Source organism: Varanus komodoensis, unplaced genomic scaffold, assembly GCF_004798865.1.
Source record: "Varanus komodoensis strain SLA01 unplaced genomic scaffold, ASM479886v1 scaffold41, whole genome shotgun sequence".
NCBI classification, from domain to species: Eukaryota; Metazoa; Chordata; class Lepidosauria; order Squamata; family Varanidae; genus Varanus; species Varanus komodoensis.
The window spans coordinates 3,775,938-3,800,535 of record NW_025335954.1 but is presented as its reverse complement, the minus strand read 5'-3'; the positions used below and the strand labels follow the sequence as shown (position 1 = coordinate 3,800,535).

Below are 24,598 nucleotides of genomic sequence, written 5' to 3'. Positions count from 1 at the left end.
AGACAATAACCCGTAGAGGCAGCCATTCACTCAGCCAGAAATCAACACACACGTGCATGCGCACACATAGGTGCTTTCTACATCCAACCTGTATCACAAGAGGTATAGTGCTTTAAAAAAGCGAGAGAGAGAGAGAGAAAGAAAATGCATCTTTAGATTTCCAGATGGTATCTCTTGGGCTACGTATGCAGTAGGAGATGCATTAGAGAGACCTTGTTCTCAAAGAAACGCTGTGCTTTCGGAAGAGATGGCCCCTTTAATGCAGGTTGTCTCAGAGCGGGGTTGCGCACTTGCCCTCAGATGTGGAGTAAGCCTAGTAAGGGATGAGGCAGGAAGTACATGGCGCACACAGCTGGCTAGCCTTCCTGCAGCAAGACTACAGCCCTGTCCAAAATATTTAGATGAGGCCGATAGAAGTAATACAGGCCAGTGCACCTCAGCCGGCGCTCTGGGATGGGCAGGGACTTCTTTTCCTTTATTTACTAGACCGTTGAAATCAACCAACTAGTGATGGGGGCAAAACACTTTGAACGAAAGGATTCGGAGCTCAAGGATTTGTTTCAAGTGTCAGTACTGGATGATGTTCATGGTCCTTCCACACCCAAAGTTAAGCAGAACAGTTGGTATATGTGTGTGCAAGGTGGGATGGGGTAATGTTGCTGCTGCTGCTGCTGCTGTTAAACAATGGGAAGGCAGAAACACTTGCTCACCTACTGCAAATCACCCACCCAGCAATCCAGATTACCTTCTGCCCACCTCTAGGGAGCTACTGAATTTTTCAATAGCTTATCAGGGATATCTTAATGAGAAAATCCAGAGATGGACAAACTTCCATGAGAAACATCTGGACTTGTCTACCACTGGCACACTTCTTCTGCAGTAAATAGTTTCAGGGGAATTCTGGGTAGATTTCAGGGTGAAACTTCCTTTCACAATGACCTCCATTGGTCCCAAGTAAATTAGCTTTGTCCCCTAAAAGAGGGGTTAGCAGAAGGAAGATCTCCAGATGTTTTAGACTTCAGCTTCCAGCATTTCTGAGCAATAGCCATACTGCCAGGGGCTTTTGGAACCTGAAGTCCAAACATCTGGTGACCCGCTGTCTGCCCACCACTGTCCGTACAACATTCTCCTGATTGTTCTGTAATACGCAAGGTTTCCTCAACTGAAAAGCCCAGAGTGAAATGGTTCTCTGCAGGCTGAAAGTCTGAAATGGCAATGCTTGAGAGTGAACAGGAGTGACTTTTGTGTGGAAGGGCGGTGAGTTGTGTGGATCCACCGGATGCCAGCACCTCTCCCTGTTCCAGGAGTGTGGCTCAGCTCAGAACAAACCCTTGGGTTGTGTGCCGCCTGCTCTGCTAGAAGGCTCTTGGGGTTCCAGCAAGCACAGGCATGCACACAGAGTCAATCCTACAAGTCTGATGTCTGCTTGTGTAAAAGAGTGGGGACAAGGGGCCTGCAGGAGGCGAAGACTGGTCTCCACCCTGTGGGTCAGAGACCAAAGTGCGGAAAAAACAAAGCACCGAGAATCTGGAGTGGACAAAGCAAAGAAGGGCAGCTTTGAAGTTCCCCATTTAATTAAATTCTTTCCCTTTATGAACATGAATGCCTGAAAAACCAAACAACTGAGTTGAACCCTTCCTCTCCATTGGAAGAGGATCCTAAGGCTGCTAGATGCAGAATACTGGAGCTTCACACCATCTTCTTCCACAAAGCCATTCGCCAAGGACTGAGAACATTTATTTTTAACACAATGCATAGACGGAAGCATCATCATTATTATTATTATTATTATTATTATTATTATTATTATTATTATTGAGAATCAAGGCAACCTCGCCTCCCAAATCAACTCTGCCACATCCTCCAGCTGCAGCCCCTCCTCCACCAATGAATGTTCTTCGGTACAGTTAAATAAATAGGAGGTAATGGGTGGGCAGAGGGGTGGGGTGGGAGGCCGGCTGTGGGTTGCACTTAGAGGTATTTTTTTAATGAGATAATAGGACTGTAGCAATTTCCCCTGCTTGGTTTCCATGGCACGGAGCCCTCACAGATGCATAAGATTTACAGGTCCCTGAGAATCTCCCTGAGGCACAGGATGTGTGGTGGTTAGATCTGCGTAAATGGGATGTGAGTGGGACGGCCCGAGCTGGTGATGGCCGGGGAGTTCAGCAGCACAGCTGTAGTCCAGGTTTGTGGAGGAGCAGTCGGGGAAGCTGAAGAGCGAGTCAGCCTCGGGCACATTTCCCAGGTAATTTTCTCCCATCTCGCCTGGGCTCCCTTGCAGAGCTGGAGGTCCGTAATGATGGCCTTCTCCTTGCACAGAGAGGGGGCCATATTCCAAGGAGACGGATGTCAAGGGGCTGTCGAAAGGAAGCTCTGCGTAAGCCCCGGGGCTATAGACCCCTCCCTGGGCCTTGCTACAAGAGCTTGGCGTGGCCTCCTCAGCCTCAGCCTCTATCTGACCATAGCAGTCGCTCATGTGGGGGCTTCTGCTCGGAGACCTCCTGGCGCTCCCCTTGGCCCGGGTGTCTTTCTTGTACTTCATCCTCCTGTTCTGGAACCAGATCTTGATCTGCCTCTCAGAGAGCCTCAGCAGCCGGGCCATCTCTAGCCTGCGTGGCCGGCAGAGGTACCTATTGAAATGGAACTCCTTCTCCAGTTCCACAAGCTGCATATGGGTGTAGGCCGTGCGGACTCTCTTGGAAGAGGAAAAGGTTGGTGGAGAGCTGGGTTCTAGATAAAGGAAAGGAGAGATTCCGTTCAGCTCAGACTTGAATGACTTTGCAGAGAGAAAATTCATTGCATCATAACGCATCTACCTGGAAGGAGGCAGCACAGAACCTCCCTCCCCACAGGGTTACAGGATTATGCCCCCAGACACCTTCCTAAATGCCTCTCAGGATGACCTACCCCTCCCCATTTTTATTTCCAATTATTTGAATATTTTGTTACTGGCAGCTGCTTCAAAGGGAAGTGGGAGCCTCTCATTGCTGCCGTCTTAGTTTCCCATGATGCCTCTGGGAAAGGTTATGTGTCCTTTGTGACGAGCCAGGCCCATCCCTGGCAACAAGTTTCTTCCGGGGACAGTTCCTCAAACTTCCAAATGTGCCCACTGGTTGCCTACCTCTAGTGTGTCATGTACAATTTTGCAAGTTTGACACAACTCAAATAATGTGAGTGTGAAGGTGCAGACATTCTCACCAGTGCCCAGACCTGGTCCCGCTTTTTGGTGAAAGGTGCTGGGGACAAGGCACTCCCAGCTGTGGCTTGCAAAAAGGGCACCATAAGAGCAAAACAGGAGCCGTGCTGGGTTAGACTGTTTGGTCCAGCTTTCTGTTGCCACAGTGGTCAACCAGATACCAACTCTGGGATGTGCACAATCAAGGAATGGGTCCCACAGCACCCTCTTGCCTGTGGTGCTAGTAACTGGCACCATGAGGCACGTTGCCTCCAAATCTGGAGGGTGTATAGAACCATCATAACCAGAAGCCACTGATAACCTGCTCTTCATTAGTTTTTCTAATTCCCCTTTCAAGCCAACCGATCTTCCGGACTTCACTGCCTCATCATGCAGCAAGACCTGCACAGAATTATGCCATCCTGTTCCCTATATAATGCCTAATTGGGTGGGATCTCTTTTGCAACTCATCAAAGGGAAAAGTAAAGATCTAAGGGGGGAAAGGTACTTTTAAAAAGCCAGAGGATCAATACTGCCAAAACACATGGGGAGGGGGGATTTGCACAATCTAATCATTTTCCACACTCCACCAAAAATGCTTATTTTCTACTCATAAAGTGAAATCAGAGAATATTTGGTGCAGCTCAGTAACATTCTGGGTGCTTTCAAAGGATTGTTTGAAATGTCCTGTGTTCCCTACATGTATCTGTCTTATCCACCTTTTCCGATGTTTTATTTGCCTATCCTCTCTCTGTATTCAGCCAAACAATTTTACATCTTTCTGTATGAGTCTACATCTATCCCACTTCTAATGGATAGTTAAACAAAGAGATTAATCAAAATATCATTAAGAAAAATGATTTTTATTTAATGAGAAATATGAGTATTCTCATAACATTAGCTTTTTGGTGAGGAATCTAGAAACAATATATTATAATTAGAACAATTTTTAAAGAAAAATATGTATTATAATGCAGAATTTCTCAAGCAGAAGCCTAGTTTCTTCTATGACCTAGGACAGCGCAATTAATAAATCAGTAAAATTTGCAAACACTTTCCAAGTAATTGCCTAAAGGATGCACTAAGGGCACAGGTTTTGGTTCAGCTATTGAAACTGGGGGAACTTAGGCCAGGCCCTGCAGTACCTGGATGGGGGACCACCAGAAAACCTTAAATAAGGTGCACTTTCTGCTGAGAGAAAGGGCAGGGTACAAATAGAATAAAGAAATAGTTATACTGCTGCGTACCAACTGTGTATCTTAAATTGTTTGGAAAGCTATACCTTAGATCAGTGTTTCCCAGCTGGCTCCAAAGGTGATGGGCCTCACAGTTAGCCCAGCTGGAGGGCTCTACCCTGGGGAAATGCTGGTCTAGACGCACATTGCAATAAGCACAGGAGATGGCTGATAAAAGCGAAGTACCTGAAGAAGGAAGGCTGCTGTTCTGCTTGGTGCTGTGTCTTGTTTCCTTCATCCACGGGAAGACTTGTTTTGGAACGAGGCTCTTACGAGCTTTGCTAGTGCCATTGGTGGAGATGTCACAAGGACCGGAAGAAGTAACCAGTGGTGGTGGTGGTAAGCTTGAGGTCTGATCGTGGCTGTTCCCTAGAGATCTCAGAGATGTCTCTTGGGAACCTTTGTGGTCTGTTGGAGACCCTGTGGATGCTTCTGGCTCCTGGTGTACCAGCGGAGCCTGAAACGGCTGCTGGCTAAAATAATCCCTCCTAACAGGAGCTTGGTACAAACTGCCTTCTGAGGACTTGTGGCCATCTTCATGAAGAGCCTTGTGCATTTCCTGTTCTTGTCTGACTGAAGGGATGGGGAGGGAGACCTTGAAATGAATGTGAAAGGAATCCAGACAGAGCTCTAGTTATTAGTGCCGAGGAAGGAACCTCCTCCATGAAGTGTTGTAAAAGCTAAGGGGAAACATTCTAAGTCAACATACCCTCGTTTCTTAACATGAACAACACTCACCAGCCATTCTGGCCCCTGGGCCAACCCTGCTAAGAAAGGAACATGAACTTTAAACACAGGCAGTCTTTTGTGTTTCAACAGCTTGAGAATTGGAAGAAACTTGGGCCCAGAAATGGTCCTCTGTAAATGTTGTTGCGTGTGCACCAGATAGTTGATACCTGGATTTGCCTACCAATGAGTTCATTTCAGTCCGACAGTCCTGGAAAACAGATCTATAATTTCATTTCGTATTTGACAGTATTTTATTGCTGATACACCTAGTGTCTAATATCATAGGATGTTTGACAGTTGGCATCCATAATACTCAGTGCTTGACTTACCAGGTAAATACAGTGATCTTTAGTTTTTTGACACAAGGGAATGCTACTTTTCCGTTTCCCAGCCAGCCGTGCCTTCATTCAAACAACTCCATTCCAGCTTACCCCTGATTTCACAAACAATCAGAATGTCTGTGTTACTTCCCATCACTTTTTAGGAGTTTCCATCTCCCAAAAAGGCTTTTTATACATCTGTAAACCTTGGAAACTTTTCCCCAGACTTGATGATCTTCCATCTCATTCAGAATTGGTGACATTTTGGCCGCATCAGGATAAAGTACTTGGAGAATGTTCACTACAAGTAAATATCATAATACTTGCCAGTGGAAAGTTTATGAGATGATACTCGTTTATATTTGGATACCTGGCAAAATAGAAATAGAATCTAGTGATGCCACTAAGCCTAAAGCAACCAAGAGTGGAATATTTCTTGTTCAGAATTTGGATTCCCAAATTTGGATTTGAAATTTGAGCTCTGGACATGGAAACTTGCCATGCTGCTGAAGTTTGCATGTTCCTTTCAATGCTCAGCTTTTCCATTCCTTGGAATGACAACGGTCAAGAGCAGACATGCTGAGGTCATGCTCATAAGCTGCTCAATGATCATTGTCAGTGATGATGCCCTCCTAATTGCTTACAAGAGACTAATAAACCCGCCCTATCCAAAATCCCTCCCTGTCTCCTATAGGCAGGCAAACACTGGTGATGACCATGAGCACAAGTCTCTTCTTCACTTATAGAGAACAATCTCTCCAAAATACAGAGCAGTCGATGGATACAAAGGGCCAGTTTGTGTGACTTGCTGCTGCTTAATGCATGATGAGTTGTTGCCCATGCTGGGTACCATCTTGAATATACCACCCTCTCTCAGGAGCTGCTGTTTTAGGTGAACCCAGCAACGGCCAAGCATTAGCCATTGAGGTTGGGGACTGGGCAACTCCTCTACAGCAGGGGGAAGCTTCCAGATGTTTTGTCCTGCACCTCCCAGCTAGCATAGCCAGTGCAAGGGATAATGGAAGTTCTGGCCCAGATGATCTGGAGGGCCGCAAGTTGCTGACTCCTATCCTATTGCATTGTGTAGGTAAAAGTATTGCAATAGGCCAGAAGCAGTGCATGCCTGTCTGTTGGAGTAGTGGTTCTAAGCATACTTTAGACTGGTGCAGCTGAACTGGAAGTGAATGGAAAACAGCAAAAATAGTTCAGATATTTTTAAGGATGGACAATAGTATATACAGCTAAGAAATTAACAAATGAATAATCACAATGGAACTTTTGATTAAACATGCACTGTATTGCACTGCAATTTATAGAAATGTAAGTTTTCCACTTTAACAAAATTAAACCTGTCAGCCAGTGTGATGTACTAGTTAAGAGTGTTGGACTGGGACTCAGGAGACCTGGGCGCTAGTCCCCACTCTTCCATGAAGCTCACTGGCTGACTTTGGGCTGGTCACTTCCTCTCAGCCTGACCTACCTCAAAGAGTAAAGATAAAATAGAGGGGAGGAGGACTATGAAAGCAACCTTGGGTTCCTTGCAGGGAAAAAGTGCCATACAAATATAATTAAAACAAGTAAATATGAAGGGGACAGCAAAGAATGAGGTGGCTAGATGGAGTCACTGAAGCAGTTGGTGTGAGCTTAAGTGGACTCCGGGGGAAGGTGGAGGACAGGAAGGCCTGGAGGAATCTTGTCCGTGGGGCGGGGATGGGTCCCACACGACTTGGAGACTAACAACAACAACAAATATTTGTAATACAATTAAGAACATTAGTGCCAATTGCTTGGCAGCCCTTCTTTTCTCCATCAGTAGCTTTGTGATCCTTTGAAAGGGTTCTTGTACCCTGCAGGCATGTAAGGCTTCTGTTAGGATGATCCACAGGAACCCTGGAATCAATTGCATTACTATGGCATGACGGAGTGGGCCAGGGAGAGTGTTATAGTTTGTTTTACTAATGGGAGATTTGCCCTGAACTGTTTCATCTATTACACATCTGAGTTTCTGCTAAGTATGTGGGAAGTAATGCCCACAGCATCTCCTTAATGAGTGCCCCTGCACCACAGCGCATGTTTGCACATATATCTGTTACACTTGCACTTTGCAACTGTAGTTGTACACTTAGGACATCTTTGGAACACACTTTTTAAAAGGCTGATGTGTAAAATGGCCCCAGGAGGTACAACCTATTGCCACTGTTCACCACAGCAAAAACTATCTATCTATCTATCTATCTATCTATCTATCTATCTATCTATTGCATTAAATACCAACTAGACCCACTTTCACTTCCAGGGGATGCGGGTTGGACCAGGGATGCATCAAGAGATGACGACTGTTCCAAGGCAGGTGGTCCATATGCATAGCATGACTCACACACAAAAGGTTGCACTGTAGAAGAATGGCGAATGCACTACAGAGAGGTCTATACTTCATCATTGCTATTGATGCCTATGCTAGCAGTAATGGCCTGCTTCATGTAAATACTGGAACCATTTGAGGAATAAATGTTTGGCTTGCAGTCAATACAATACCTATGTGCATGAAGTTTGCCCCCTATGACTAGGTGAAAAAAAAGCAAGAAGTATTTTGGATTGCTTCCCCTCCATCCTCTACCCAGCCACCTGAAGAATAACAGTGCATATAAATTCTGCAATAGGGTGGCAGAGGGGAGAGATGTTTTGTTTTAAATATTTAATTGAAGCCATACTTTCTTCAAAGAGACAAACAGAGGCTATTGGGAAAATCACTGGCCTGTACAAATGGTGGCAAGCATACAAAAGAGCTCAGATATGCATACTGAATTTAGCATGAATTTAGCATGGACAGTAATATTAAGTTGGCTGGTAAGCTATTTGAACAGCTGTAGCCTCACTGATGGAAATGGATGGGCCATCAATACACCCTCCTAAGATAAATTCATAGGCTGCACTGTGGATCATGCTAACCTCACTTCTGTATCGAAGAAAAACTGAATCCTAACATTTGATTTTCATATATTCATTTAGGTTGTATAATTTATTCAATTTGGATAAAGGGGAGGGGCAAAGAACTCTGTTAGAGTTCCAGATCACTAGAATTCCTATACTCCATTTTTTAGTCTTCAGTAGGCATGGGTCCTCCAGCTCCCAACCTATGTTTACATTCATAGGGACTAGGGACTTTTTATTTCTAAAATGAAAACCAAGATTCTCAGCAGCTCACTTAGGCTATTCTGTCCTGTTGAAAACTTGCAGGATACACATGAATTTGTTCAGGGGCTGGCTGCCCACTGAAATCCAGGGGAGTAAATGACAAGATGTGAATAAATAAATGCCCATGAATTGTGTCTGGTTAACTCGCCTCAACCTATGACTATTGCGATTGGCTGGTGGGTACAAAAGCTGGCTCAGTGAGACAACCGATTGATGTTAGTGGACAGCTTACATGCAGTGAGCAGAAACCAGTAAGATTTAATTGCCACTAATGTACCATTGAAAACATTTAGTAACTTCAGTCCTTTGATGTGAACAGGAATTAATTGTAACCAACTTTTGCTGGACTGTACTAGGCGGGAGCATTTTATTTCCTTTTTCCTTATTTATTTTGGTATGAATTGTTTCTCCTATTCATTGCCTTCAAGGTGAAAAAACATTCACCAGCTCTGCAAAGGGAGCATTTCAAAAGTTTGGTTCTCTTGGGGATATTTAATGCACTTAACTCATATGTAATAATAATATCATCTAACTTTTTTACTTATAAGAAAAGCATTTTAGTTTTATTAAAACTAAATACAACTTATCAAAATGAATTTTTACAACTATGCAGGCTTATCTGGGATTAAGTGCAATTGAACTGAGTGGGACTTTCTTCTGAGTAGAGATGTAGAAGAGTATTTATTAAAATATATTAAATACCTGGCATTTATACTGTTGCTGTTTTGCATTTACTTACTATGCTCCTCACTGTAGAATCTTGACAGACCAGCTCAGGATTCCCATTGATCTGAATAGAACTTAAATTTAAAGCAAAGTGTCCATAGGAAAATGGTGTAAGCTTAAGGTTTTGTCCATAAAACTTGTCACCCATTTAAGAGCCTTTTAAATGCTGTTCTCTCCTTGTCCCCCTTTACTTCTACTACATTCCACCTTTCTCACAATTTTTCTACACACTGTTTCTTCCACTGGCATGTTTTATGGTTCCCTAAGTAGAATTTGCTCAAATAGATGGGATTTTCTTGGGGAGAAAAATACCCCAAAGAGGAGTGAAATGTGTGTAAGTGTGTGCGCGCGTGTGTGTATAATATTTATGGCTTTCCAGTCTGTCATCCTGAAGTTTCAGGGCAGCTGAGCTTCCCAAATTCACATTGGGGCAATAGATTTATTTTTATTTTTATTATTTTATTTTTGAGGTTACTTGTGCAGGATTTGAAGGCACTGAATATGTCAGTACGCACATTTAACTGGAAGTTTCACTGGACTTAGTGAGGCTTACTTCTGAGTAGGCTTGCACAGGGTTGCAAATAAAGGTCTTTTTCGCCTGGTAGGGGAGAGGAAGAGATTTGCCTTGCAAATCCCTCTGGCCCATCCTTTTGTTTCCAAAATCACCAAGGTAGGTAGAAACTCTTCAGCAGGGCATGAGGACAGAAAGAACCCATCTTCGTGGCGGGATCATCATAGCCCTCTGTCTGCAGAGAGTCCACTTACAGGTCATTCCAGTGGTTATCCATAGTCCTCCCCTCCACAAATCTGCCTAATCTTTTCTGATAGCTAATTGAAACCACACCATCTTGTGACTGTGAATTCTGTCGGTCAATAAGAAGTTGGAAGAAGGGTAAAAGTGTCTCCCCATAGAGTCCTTTCTCTCCCCCCCCCCCCCGCCTTATACAGGCATTTTCTCCAAAATCTGTGAAGAAGCAGCCCTTACCCCCTTGGCTCAGTGAAACAGAAGGATGCCTTTCGATAGAAGTGCAGATTTCGAGCGACACACCTTCATTCGTGCAAGAAACTTCAGGCTACCTATGACCATTTTTGGGGAATCCATACATCCTTGCATTATTTATTATATGTAACCCTCTAAAGAGGAAAAGAAGTGGTGGGAGGGAGAAGGTGTTTTGGAAAACATTTCTCAAAATGGGATGGCGGGGTGCACCCTAGAAAATGAGCAGAGGTAGATTCCCGGCCAAAAACTGCGCACTGCTCCATTTTCGTTTCCCCCTTGACGCTCCTTCGGCAGAGGGTTCTTGCCTCGCCTGGTCGAAGCGCCTCAGCAGCTCTTACGCGAGTGTTTGGCCTTTGGAGGGAGGGCATGGAAGAATTCAAAACCAGCATGTTTTAAAGAGGGGGTTCTCGAGTTAGGCCTTTCTTCCCCCATCGATCCACCTTCCTTGCCCTAATCCGATCTGTTGTATCTGTTTTCTTGTGATTTACAGGGACTGGACATCGAATTCGAAGCCCTCTGGCTTGTCCGTCTAAGTGCTAATCGCAATGATGGCGCATTTTAAAAAGAGGATCGCCTGGTTTTAATAAAATGCACCCCCCCCCGCCGCCGCATATGGGTTTTTCTTTATTGTTTAAAGTTTTCGTTCCAGAACTTTACCAGCGAACTGACAAGCCCTGGCGAGCAGGATGGATGGCTTTGAATTGCATTAAGCCAACTTCTCGGTGCATACGGATATACTGCCATTAAGTTTTTACGAAGGTGTGTACACACACACACGTTGGTAGAAACTTTTAGACCGACGGGAGTTCAGCAATGAATACAGCTGCACAGAAGTGTAACCCTGCGTACACACAGGATACAATTTCTGTGGAATGGCAAATACCTAGTCCTTATACTGCTCAGCACTTGGTACCGAGACACCATTAGCGTCTCTATCCAACCGATCTTTCGGAAGACCAGTCAGTAAAACGCACTGGGCAGGTAGCCCAGCACAGAACGAAGCGCTCTGAAAGAAACCGATTGATTTCTATGGGCGTGAAAGCATTTGATTGACTTGGACTATTGCTTTCCGTTCAGTAAATGTCGGCAAGGGAAGAGCGATCAGAAGTACGCTCTGTTGGAAGTAAGGCCATACTAACATGGAATAAAAGGTCTTCCTTCCAGGTGAATGCATTTCAGGGTGATGATGACAGACAGACGAGCAGAAGCCCGAAATTCAAATGGCTCGGATAGCACACTTCCCCGCGGCAAGCAATGGCATTTCGACATTTCTGCTTAGAAGTTGGGATCAAGGCTGCAACAGACCCTTCCACAGAAGTCCAGCCCAGTGGAATTGTTGGGACTTAAGGTCCACGTCTCTGTGTTCAGGACGGAGGCGAAAGGTTCCGGTCCTGTCCCCTCAGCGGAACCCAGAGAACGAGAATACAACGACTGGCTGACTCATTGGATCGTGGGATTGGCGCCTGGCCTGAAATTCAGCTCTTCCTGAATCGGCTTGGGATGCCCACCAAGCACCGGGTCCAATGCAGCTGGCTTCCAAGAGGTTTAGAATTAGAGGGCGTCTCGTGTCAAGACTGCACTTTTGTAAGGAAAGAAACAGAAACCAACTCATGCGAGCAGTAGAAAAGAGAATTGCAACGAGCCACTGTGCCAGCCTGATGTTATTTTGAACTTTGAACTCGCCGTGTGCGTGTGCACGTATAAACATACACTCACATATATCATACATTCATGCATGCATGCATGCATACATAAACTCCCTGTTTTCTTGGTAATATGAAATTGACATAAAACACTCGCACACGCTGGATCTCTTACGATATTTGCGCGATGCAGTCAGTCTCTATCGGTTTATTTTGCAGGCAGAGATGGGCCGGGGTGTTCTACGCACCCTCTCCCCACGCGGACGGAATTGGGGGCTTGGGTTCCTTGGTTATTTATTTGGTTATTTAGTTATCTCGATATGTTCTTTTCAAGAGAAAGCGCTAGGCTAGCTTACTTGGCACGCCGGTCACGTTATGCAAATCCAGGCTTGATGATTCTGCAGTATCTTTAAGCTGCCGCCGCCACCCTCAACGGTTTGTATATTTTAAGAAGACTTTTCCCAGGAGAGGACCATTTTAAGAACACTTCGGGGTGCGGGGAGGGCACCCCCCCCCCGCAAATACTGCAATGTTCTCTCCTGTCTCAAAAAAAGAGAGGGCCTCCTAATTTCTCTGGGATTTAACATGACGAGAGTTTCAAAGGGCGCCTTCCACATTCCCTTCACAGCGCCCCCCCCCCCCGCACACAATCTAGATTGGCAACAAAGAAAGATGGGGTGGGAAAAGGAAAGCGTTGGCGGTGGGGTGGGGGCTGGGATCAGGCAGACCCCCCAAGACCCTTGTCTTCTTTTGTCTGAAGATACGTGTGCATGTGCGTGTATTTGTATACATATATTATTTGTATTGGCTATATAAACTATTGTATCTCTTATATAAGTGCATGCACACACATACACAAGGATCTATGGATCTATCTATATAAAATGTATATCTCAGTTGGATCCCTGAGATCTAACTTCTTCTCATCTAAAAGCAAATCCGGGGTTTAGGTTCAATTATAAACGATTTTGCACTAGAGCAGATGAGAGAGAGAACGGGAGAGAGAGGGAGAGAGAGAGAGAGGGAGAGGCAGAGAGAGGCATTTCGAATAGTCACACTTGTCAAGTGAGACCATCTTTTAGCTCTCAGAAGCAGCAAATCCATGTGAACTCTGGGTGAACCAAGATTGAAGTAATAAATCATCGCTACAAAAGCCGGCTGCTGCATACGAGTTCCAGACCCTTACCTTTAACGCTTTCACGGGCGAAGACGGAAAAGCAGAGCTACATAAGTTCACATATCTCTGCGCAGCCTAAACAAGGAGGGGAGGGGCGGGGGGGCGACGGGGCATCGAAGGGGACGAGCTGGGAAGGGCGGATTTCTCTTTCTTTCTTTCTTTCTTTCTTTCTTTCTTTCTTTCTTTCTTTCTTTCTTTCTTAAGGGGAGGGGTGGCACTGGCTTAACAGGAACAGATTATGCTCCCTGAGAGGTGGTTCGAAGCGATGGGGGCAAGAGGGAGGGGTCGGTGTTTGGGAGGGAGACAGGGACGTAATCGAACGTCATTCAACAAAGACAAGGGACAAGAAAGGACCGGCGGGGGGGGGGGGGGGGGGGGAAGGGGGATGCGGCGAGGGCGGGGGGACAAGCGGGCCGATTAAAGGAAACGAAAGGAAAGGAAAGGAAACGGGGGCGGTGGAGAGGAGAGTCCACTTGTGCCGTTGCACCATTTTATGATGATGATTATGAGTATTATGACACGTGGAAGTGCATGCGGGGAATAATTGAGCGCTGTGAGATCCGTCGGTGGGCCCCTTCTTTCGCAACGCTTCGCAGGCTGCGATCCGAGGCGCCCTTGCCTGCTGGGGCTGAGCCAGCCTGGACCCAGCGAGCGCTTGCTTCCGAGTAAATTCACCCAGAAGCTGCATCTATCACACTCCCATTCGGTTTATATTCCCCTCCCGCCCTTACTCCTCCAACTTTCTTAACCGGGCCAACTCACAAGTGCTTCTCCCATCCGTCTTTTTTATGGGCAAAGTCCTCTGATCCGCACACTTTTCGTTTTGTTTTCCGTTTCCAAAGAAGACGCTCTCGGACGTGTGTGGGAAGAGGTTGGCAAAAATCGAGGCTCCCTCCTCTGAAATTACCACAAACTAAGGGGGGGGGTTGGGGGAAGTTACACACACACACACACAGTTGACTAATCTATTATGACAAACATTATGATGGATGTAGTTTATGTTAATCGCCATACCCTTTCCTCTAGAATTTAACTGTAAGTTAATGGACACCGGAAACTAGAATTCTACATGGCTTGCTAATGGGTTTAGGTATTAGCTAGTTCTAACGATGCATACAAATGCACTTGTCTCTGTAGGCTGCCTTAAGATTTATGGCTCTTTTGCCTTCTGTGGCTGTAAACAAGGAGGGGGGGAGGAGAAAGAAATCCCAGACTCTGTGCTATTTAGTACCTCCACGGAGCCGTTTCTTTTTTTTTTCCCTTGCGTTTCTTTCGGGGGCAGGAGGAGGGAGGAAGAGAAATACCCCAGGTTGTGGGAGGGAGTTTTGACTAAGTCTGCAACTTTTTCTGAAAGGCGAGTCTGGTGGGCTTCATGACGGGCTTCCTCTCCCTTTGCCCACGCTTCCGTCAAGGGGGACACTCCTGAAACCCACTTAGAAGTCCTCGGAATAGTCATAATAAAGCCTGTGCTTCAAAGGAGTTTCGACTCCCACACGATGATGATGAAGACTGAGTGTAGATTAAGGTTCTGATGCCGAGAGAAGGTGCAAGAAGGGAAAGTTTCATGAAGGGACTGCTCCCCCCCTCCCTTTAAAGCGCACGCACGCACGCTCACAATAACCGCCGCACATCTCAGAAAGGAACCGCGACAGTTTGCCCGTCGTGGAGTTTGTGCGGTGTGTGTGTGTGTGTGGAGGCGAGAAGCAAAGCGTTTAACTTTGCCCCCCACCCCCTCCCCGTTCTCTCCCTCTCTCTCTCCCCCCTCCAGATCATTTCTGTGAAGTTTTGCAACCCATCTCGAAGAAAGTGGTTCCTTTGGCTGGTGAAGGGAGAAGCAGAGCGTTGGGCATATTCGAAGGAAGGAAGCCCTCTTGGCTTTCCTCTGTCAAATGGTAATATGGCGATGGATAGATAGATGTTATTTATTAGGCTTCCGGTCTGTTGTAGCTCCGGTTTCGCGGCGATCTCTTTCAGGCTTCCAAGGAGGACGGTCAAGCCAGCTCGGTCCGTCGGGTGCAGAAACAAACAAAGGCACCCAAGTAATGCCAGTATTTCCCGAGCAGGTATATTGTTGGGGTTTGGCTGGTTGGTTTAGGGTGGATGGACCGGTGTGGTGGGAAGGCAGAGAAGCGAGGGAGGGGGCGGTTAATCTGAAAGAGAAAGAAATATTCAAGTAATGGGTTTGTTGTTGCTGCTGCCTTGAAAGTGCCTTTGGAGGGGGGTGGGAGCGCTCGTGAAGGTTTTCTTGGGGCTGAGCGGGCAATTTAAATATAGTAAGGGGGGGGGGGAAACGTATCACCATCTTCATTATCTAGCAACGAGAACACACCATTCCGATCTCACTAGCTCTTTTGCAGCGTGTTTGCAGTCCCGCTCCCTAAATTCAACTTAGCGAGGCCTCTAATATATGTTTCAGAGGAAGGGGGAAATTAAATCCTTTTAATCAATTCTAACTTCGGGCAATTCTAGCTTGAATTTCAAACGACGTTTAGTTGCAGCTTGCATTTATTTTGTGTGTGTGCGCGCGCGCGTGTGCGTGTGCGCGCGCGTTATTGGCTCTTCCGCTATCCTCTCTTCCAAATGAACTTACGGTTTTTGGCAGAGTTATGAGGCTGGGAGGCGTTTGATCAAGCGATTTGCATCAGTAGGGCGCTCGGTGGTACTCAGGAACTTATCTGCGATCTGATCTTTAATATTACCTTGCACCATATTGTTTCTTTGTCATTACCATCGTTATGGGAAAGAAAGGAAATTAGGTTTTTTATTTTTTTTAATGTTCTTTTCTTTTTTAAAGGGAGTCAGGGGTGGAGAAGGATGATGCTAGAGACAGCGGGATTAACTTGGGAAAAATCGTTTGCCCACAAGATTTGTTTGCTCTAGTGATGAATGTCAGATTGCAGGAGCCTATTATGAATTACTGCTCTAAAGTATGTATAGATCTGGAAGGGGGAAAAGAGAGAGAGCAAGGGGGGAAGTCAAGAAAAGAAAAATTATTCGCAGGCAGCCTGTTCCTTTATATGGAAGAAAGTCCCACTAAGTTCAGTGGTTCTTACTCCCACGTAAGTTCTCACATGGTCTTGTGGCTTCTAGACTTCACTCGTTTTCAGATTCCAGGCAGGGAAAAATAACCGTTCAGATGTAATGATGATAATTTGTGTAGCTATAAATGTTACTTTGGTCTGGCTTCGGTTTGAAGACAAAAGTGAAGATTTATGCAAAATGCAAGGGACTATTGATTAAGTTCTGGGGGACCACACAGCACTTGCTAGTGGCTCCAGTGTGGCTTTGGTGGGAAGTTTGTTCAGGTCTGTCACAGAACTTCATGTCTTAAGCGTAACTCCTGGAAGCAAAAGTATACTTTCTGACTGTCCTAAAACTGAACCGATCTGATTTGAATTTTCCCCAAATTTTAAAAAATACTCATCATTACTAGAATCACAGCAGCCCACTGAAGTGTTTGAACCCGAAAAAGGAAGAGTTGTGCACTTGAGACCAGTTCTGTTTTAAGTGCACTCTTGCTTTGTAAATCGACAGTGCCTCAGTGGACCACTGGGGACCCCACTAAAATAAATAAATAAATAAATAAACAAATACCCTCCGAGAAGAAGAGTCTGTCCTCCTGTAGCTGCCTCCTCTTCCTCAACACCAGGATTTAGGATGCTGAGAGAACATACTTTTGTTTATGTAGATAAACAGAGCCATGTTTACTCTGAAGTAAGCTCCCTTGTATTCAGTGGGGAAGCATGTGTTGGATCTTTGCCTACAAAAAACAAAGCTCATGGAGCCCCCTGCCCAAAAGCGTGTGTGTGTGTGTGTGTGTCTGTCTGTCTGTCTGTCTGTCTGTGTCTGTGTGTGTTGCAGGCTGGGGGGGGGGGCGTAAAATGGTGGGAGAATCCAGATACTCTAAGCCAGCTAACATCACTTGGAACATTTGCTTGAAGATTCATAAAATATTTAAAACTCCAAGTCAACCTTTTTCCTATTTATTGCCGTGTATAATTCAACATTATCACGTATTAATAAGCCAATAATGATAATCTCTATAGGAAAAGCATGCTAGCTGGCCCACTTTTATGGCTGCCCTTATCCTTTCTAATGACCTTTGGCTCAGCAGAGTCATAACTCATTACGGAATGAGCAATTGTCTGGAGTGCCTTAAATACCTCACAATCTCTCTTTCCCCCCTTTTCTCCTCCTCCTCTCCTTCTCCTTCTTCATCTCCTCCTTTCATCCCTACAGTCCAGGCAGTTCCAAGACTATGTATGGTGTGTATGACCGAATCATCTTCCCTGGTCTGAGAGAGCTTCAGGGCAGAGGAGGAGGAGGAGGGGAAGGAGGGATGCCTAGAAGCCTTCTCTGGTTCCCTTTGCGGCTGTGGGTACCATGCGGAAACCTTCGGGGAATGTGGGTAATAGGGTACCATCCCCCTGGCTTTTCTAGCGGTTCTCCTGTCATGGTTTCCTGGGTCTTTAGAAATCAGCACCTCCACATAAAATGTATCTATTTACATGATTTATATCTCACACCTTCAAACATAAATTGATGTTCCCGGGGAGGCTAACAGAATTAGAAACAGCAAAAAAGTGGAGGGAAGTAAGATGAAGCATACAAGCATAGACAACAAAATAACACACCAACAGTCCTTTCAGACAGATAGTAAAACCAAAAGTACCGAAAGCTGTAATCCTATACTCACTAACTTCAGAGCAGATCCACAGAACATGGAAGAGTTTGTTCCTGGGTACATGTGCGTTGTGTTGCATTGTGAGTCTGGGTGCGTGTGTGTGAAATGCTCACCTTAGTCATTCTTAAGTCTAGAAAAAGTCAGGTTTTTTGTTGTTATGTCTGCCAAGGTGATGATAATGACTAGGAACTCTGTGATGATGATGAGAGGAGGAGAAGTGGCGGCCTTAAAGGCAGCGCGGTGGACTGTGATCCTCAAAACACCATTTTGAAGTGAGTCACTACCCTGCACGAACACACCACCCTATTGCAATGGTTGCAGATCATCACTATGTTTTGCTTAAATCAGCATAACAACCAACGCCGACGTGGCAATGCTGGGATTTAACCCCCAAATGGTCCACTATGCTCTTGGTTGGAAGAAACTGTCCAACTACTAGACAACCCATCTGCAGATGGAAGAGTAGATGGAAGCGAGGGACACAGCCGTATACTGTCAGGTTGCCTTCTCCCACATTTGTATGTGTGTAAAATTCCATTTGATTTTTCAGGAAAAAAAAGTTCACAATCATGTATGTATTACTGGGAAATAAATTTTGCAGTGTTCTATGGGATCTACTATATATGTATATATAAAATCATATATATGAGATATATATCTATATATCATATATATAGATATATATGAGAGAGAGAGAGAGAGAGAGAGAGAGAGAGAGAGAGAGAGAGAGAGAGAGACTGACTGACTGACTGACTGACTGACTGACTGACTGACTGACTGACTGACTGGGTCACAGCCTGCCTTCTCAAAGCACCTTGGAAGACTTGCAAAACTGAAACAAACTGTTTCATTCTTTGACTAAAGCTGTAACTAAGGAGGGTACGAATATCTTTATGTCCCATCTCTTCTGTCTCTTTAATTAAATATTTCTGGTTGCATTAAAGAAAAGTCTGAAAGCAAAATACGGCATTAGTGGTATTTTCCCCTCCTTCAGAAACAAAACACGGATCTCACTTCTGATATGCACACACACACCCACAAGAGTGATCTGAGCTCTGATCTAATAGCTTTGCCTTAAATGTTTAGAATGAGACATGCTTTTCCTAGGGAAATCAAAGTAATTTGCTTAGGTGAGGCCATGAGGTTTCTTTAAAATAAATATACTTTACATAGGAACAGTAATATAGGGAATGTACAACCCTGCAAAAATATACTAGCATCCATTACTTAAGCTCAAGCTCCTCTCTCAACCATTTTATAGCAAATTAAATACAAAACCACCTTGTGATAGAAAATTCCAATTGCTTCTAATATTTGACATGACAGGGGATTGGCTTTGTTTCTCCCATCTATGGCTCTGCATCACAAAGGTATTCAACTCGCTATAACTGAAACAAATATAGAAAGAACAGGAGGTCTGATTTTGGCCAGGTGGCTCTCCTCTCCGTAGCATTCTGGACATCCACCCCCAACCTGCAGAGCAACATCAGTCCCTGAGGTAGTTTTAGGGGTTAATCCACCAGGACCTTGTGAGGCCATCTGCTCTGCCACATCTATGGGCACGTGCTGAAATAAAGGACCGGGAGCCATAGGATCTCCGCTGCATTTGATCCCCCTGGATGAGCTGGCTTTCTGACCACAGGTGCTTCACCCGCTGCTGCCCACCCCAAAGTCTTCCTGCCTGAGGGGTCTTTTTTCTTCCTGAAATCGAATCCCTTCCCTAGTGTTCACACAACTCTTTTTACAAATAGGGGTATCCTAAAGAGAGAAGGTTATAGAAAGACATGCAAAGACTTGAGAACCTATGTTAATTAGTATGTGCAAAACTCTGGGTTTTTTTGCTGTTGTTCTGTGTGTCTGATCCTTAGATATTTTTTGGTACCCGGCACTGCCCCAATCAGGCCTGAAAGACCACAAGAGAATGTGCATACATGGAACATGAATATGCACAGCATGTAAAGCTGTCAGACAGGGTCATCTTCACATTTATTGATTTATTTATTTTTTTTTAGTTATTTAAAACACTTCTATACTGTTCCTATTTAGGTAATGAATCTGAGGACAGTTTACAATATGTTGTAGATTTACACCTACATGCTGTAGATATTAAAGCAGAGGCCTCAGCAAACCCATCTTTTCTTTGCTGTTACTTGACTGGGTTTGAATGAGCCTTGGTCACTCTTGATAGTCCAACATTTAACTGAATGGACTTCTGATGCATAAGTCCATGGAAAGATAGCACAGTGGCCTGTTTATAAACAGTATGTCAGGAGAGATGGAGGATATTTTCCAGTGAGCTCAAAAGTTTGGGTTCCACACCGCCCAAAAAATTGCCCCTCTGCTATTCTGGCAATTTCATGCAATGAAGCAGTAGTCCCAGAGAATGGCACCATGTGTAGAAGGTAACTGTACCAAACACAGTTGGTAAAACTGACTGCATACTTTCGTGTATCACACTATACCATTCTTCTCTGGGGAGAAACGGGAACCAGAACGTGAAAATGAGGTGTCAGCATTTACCCTTTCTGTTTTTTAAGGTGTCATACTAACTTCTCTGTGTTAAAATTAATGTGTGAATGCAACAAGCATGTGCTTCAAATAAATAAGTTTCTCAAACCACTCCAGCTGGCTTTGGTTCCGTATCAGGTCTGGTAGCAAACCAAGGCTTGCTGCTGTGCGACTCGTGAGAGAGCCTTGAGATGTAACCCAGATTCACTGGAAGTAATGAGAACATTGCCAGTGGCTTCAGCTAGGCATGGACTGAACCGCAAGTTGGCCCAGCAATGCAAATATTTCAGACTCCTCCGGAAGAGAGCAAGTTATCAGTACATTTTGAAGCAGCAGAGAATCTTCCACATGGATGATACATTGTCCAGAGAAACTGGAGAGGGAGACATCTTTTCCCCACTCCCAGAACACTTGACACACTCAGGGTCATCCCACGAAGCTGACTGGCGGGAGGCTTAGGACAGGTAAGAGGAAGCACTTCTTCACCACAACGTATTGAAACTATGGAATTCGCTGCCATGGGGAGTGGTGATGACCACCAGTCTGGCGGGTCTTAAAAGGGGATTGGACATATTCATAAGGGAGGAGGCTACTATCAGTGGCTTCTAGCCTTGCTGGCTGTGTGCTTCCTCCATCCTTGTCTGCATACACCAGTGGCTGGGAAGCTTGAACAGGTGAAGGTTGTGCACCCATCCTGCTTGAGTGATCCTCTGGGCAGCTGGCTTGCCACCATCTGCAGAGTGCTGCAGAGTGTAGCCAGATCTTTGGTCTGACCCAACCTGGCTTTTCTTATATTCTAAGCCTATGAATGACAACCATTCAGCACAGGCAAAGTGTGACCCACACCAGCCCTACTGGGGGCTGAAATTCCAGCCACAGTCTGTACTCTTCCCACTGCAGGCTGATGGGCAATGAGGCAAACTCAACCCAGTCTGGATGCCTGCCAGTGTAGTTCTGTAAGCTCAGCCTACAGCGCCACTCTCACAACTGAAGCGAAGACTTGACTTCCACCCCACTTCAAGCTATTCATATATGAGACTGGAGGCAAGAATCTGCCCCCTGCAGCTTTCTTGCTCCTCCACAGTAAGCCCATCAGTTGCCTGACACATGTACAAGCAGCTATGTAGGCAAGGGCAGTTGACTCTCAGCACAGGAAGCTGGAACACTTGGTGAAGCTACTAAGACATCCTAATGCAGCGGTTCCATACCTGGAGCCCTCTAAATGTTTTAGGATGCAACTCCCATCAGCCACAGCCAGCAGGGTTAGTAGCCAGGAATGCTGAGTGTTGCACTCCAAAACATTTGGCAGATGCCAGGATGGGGATGGCCGAGCTAGAGGGCATTATCGTCCTTGCAGGCTGCCATGTGCAGAACTGGCACGACTTAAGGTGCAACCTGATGCCTATTTGGACAGGAAGAAGTCGCACACCTCTCAGCACGCCCCAGCCAGCATGTCGCAGGACATTTTCCTGCCTAGATATGCACAGGACCATGCCCTTATTAGCCTCCAAGTTCTTGCCAATGATTAAGCTTTCTGTGATGTATTACAGTGTGAGAGAGAGAGAAATTCCAGCAACGCTCACGCCTCCCATAGGCATCCATCAGTGCTGTTAATGGAAAGAGGGCATACTTAAGAAACCACATGCAGGAGACAGTCATTCAGCCTCTCCGAAATGTTCACAGAGCATAACCCACATGGTGAAATCATCCCATTCCACCACCCGCTGAAGTGCGCAGGCAGACTGGTGCTGTGCCCTTGCTGTTCAGCCCACTGCTTTTCACATCGAACAAGGTTATAAATCCCAGGCCAAGTTTAATACAAGTTTATTACCTTAGCGGTAGTCATAACAACAACATCATATGAAGAATAATGTGAAACAGGGATAAAGAAAGAAAGAAAAGGAAATGAAATGAAAACCACATTGCAAACATGGAATCCACACTCTATCCTTCTGACACTGGGTGATGTCAGATTTTACTAAATCCTCCCTGGTTTTAGCAGGCAGATATAGAAAGGTTGACAGATCACGTGTAGTACACAACATATAAGCATTACCCCAAACCACCCGCTTCAAACTGATTGGCTCGTTTTGCATTTTATTAAGGTCTGCATCGGCACTTACCCAAGTATAACAAACAGGACAACAAATAAGGTAGAAGGTATCCAGCAGCTCGAGATCTACTTATATAGAATTGTTCCTCAGTGGGGAGATCCATCATGGAGTCACATGCAATGTCCCTGGTGGTCTCCCCTCCAACCACTGACCACACCCAGACCTGCTTAGCCTCAGCATGGTAGCAGCCTGGTGTGCCTTCAGACCACACCCTGGGACATTTTTCAACATCTACTGCATGCTCCCATGTCTCACACTCATGCACTTAGCATTTATTGATATACAATAATGCCATGTTGGGTGGTTCCAAACAACGTCTTCTTACAATTTCAACCTTTCCTCCATCAATAAACATCAGAAGAGCAGTGAAGAGGGGGAGAAACCATCTCGGAGAAGAAAGCGGATTCAAATGAGTTATGGGACGACCAATCTGCACTAAGTGATCTTGCGCAAGCCTCTTCTCCGAAATGATGTATTAAAACACTGCTCCTCTCAATGTACCTTAATGTCTATATGTAAGAGCATCCTGACGATCATTTTCACATATAGATGAACTACATAAACCAGCACAAATTCACCTGCACCTTTGACACCCTAGGCATTTAGAAAATGTACTGTAGAAGAAGATGTGTTAAAACAACAGAACTGGCAATACATAACTGTATTGATCACATTCCACAGAGGCTGGGAAATGTCAAGAACCAATTTCTAAGGATCAACATATTCTGTTCAACTGAAGTTACTTTTAATCAAAGGGCACTGAGGCCCTCTCGTATCACACCCATGGGGAAAATACCAGCTTCTGTTGGCTGAATCGCTTTAAAGAATTGCAGTGCTAGTAAATATTTTCCAAGACGGGGAAAGCAAAGCAAAAGACATCTAATGTGTCCAGGGTAATCCGTAATCTACCACTTTGCAAGGCACTGAGACCACTGCAACTTTATAAAGGGCAATGGTTGGTTAATAACAGCACGTAAAGTTGCTGGCTTCTTGCTACAATCATATGTCAGCCCTCTTCAAGAAGCTATGAAGGCAGCATTGAAAAGTATTGGGGGAGGAATGGAGAAGAGCCCATATTCATTCTGATTTATTGGTGGCAAAACAAATTCATTAGGGCTTGATCATCAAAGAGCTTACATCTTAAAAAGCTGGCTAAGGTGTAGAGCTTTTAAAGGCTCACTCTGTCAAAGGGAAATGAAAGGAAATTGGCATGAAGAGAATCAGCTATTCACCCAGAGATGCAGTTTTTTTTCCATTTTTCATTCTTTGCATGCTAATATCACAACTACTGGATTTGTGACAGAATACAAAGGGATCAACAGCACCACAACAGGAGAAAGTGATTCCTGTGGGTTACTCTCCTACATGCACGGCAATTTTCCAAGCAATGGGCACAATCCAGATCCCTCCCAGTCCCTCTGAATCAGTGGGCAAAGATCAGTGATCTTTGCATTCAGAGCAAGATGGGATTGAGTTGCACCGAACACCTTTGTACACATATCCGTTTAAAGGCTGCTTTTGCATCAAACACATGCCATTGCTCAGCAGGCACATGGGCTCTGCTCTCCACAAATATGAGCAGCAGATGCTCTGCTGGGGTGCGTGATCTGCACCAAAGTTGAAATTGGTTACTGCAATGTTATTTGCACGGCATCAGAAGCACAGTGTGCCAGGAATGATGGTGGGCAAAGGCCTGTCCATATGCCCTCCTTGCTTGAATCAGGCATACAGATTCGATATTATAGGAAGTGGAATGTAGACTTTTAAATAACCAAACAATGATGGGAGCATCAGTGCTTAACTCCTCTCCTCTGCAAACCCTCCCGAGGCCCTGGAGAGCTGCCACCGCCAGTGTGTAAGCAGTACTGAGCAAGATGGGCCCATGGCCTGACTCAGCACATGGAAGCTTCCTGGGATCCTAATTTAACCTTGCCTCTCCCCCCCCCACACACATTTCTAAGGCTACGACTGAAGGGGTGCTGATCCCAAACTAATAGCCACCTCACAATTCAGTGTGCCTTTACTTGGCAGCCAGTCCCACAGAATCCCACATGGGATTTTCATCTGAGAAGCCATGCACAGGACTGGG

At 45.2% G+C, this 24,598-nt stretch overlaps 1 protein-coding gene across 1 annotated transcript; it reads right to left on the bottom strand.

Moving 5' to 3' along the window:
* Positions 1-2,044: 2,044 nt before the first annotated feature.
* LOC123029800 (homeobox protein Hox-B3-like) lies at positions 2,045-5,725 on the bottom strand. The gene is made up of 3 exons (XM_044443120.1): positions 5,690-5,725; positions 4,600-5,008; positions 2,045-2,733 (listed from the first exon to the last, which is right to left on the bottom strand). Exons 1-3 carry the CDS (start codon positions 5,723-5,725, stop codon positions 2,045-2,047), a joined length of 1,134 nt encoding a protein of 377 aa, XP_044299055.1.
* Positions 5,726-24,598: the final 18,873 nt, after the last annotated feature.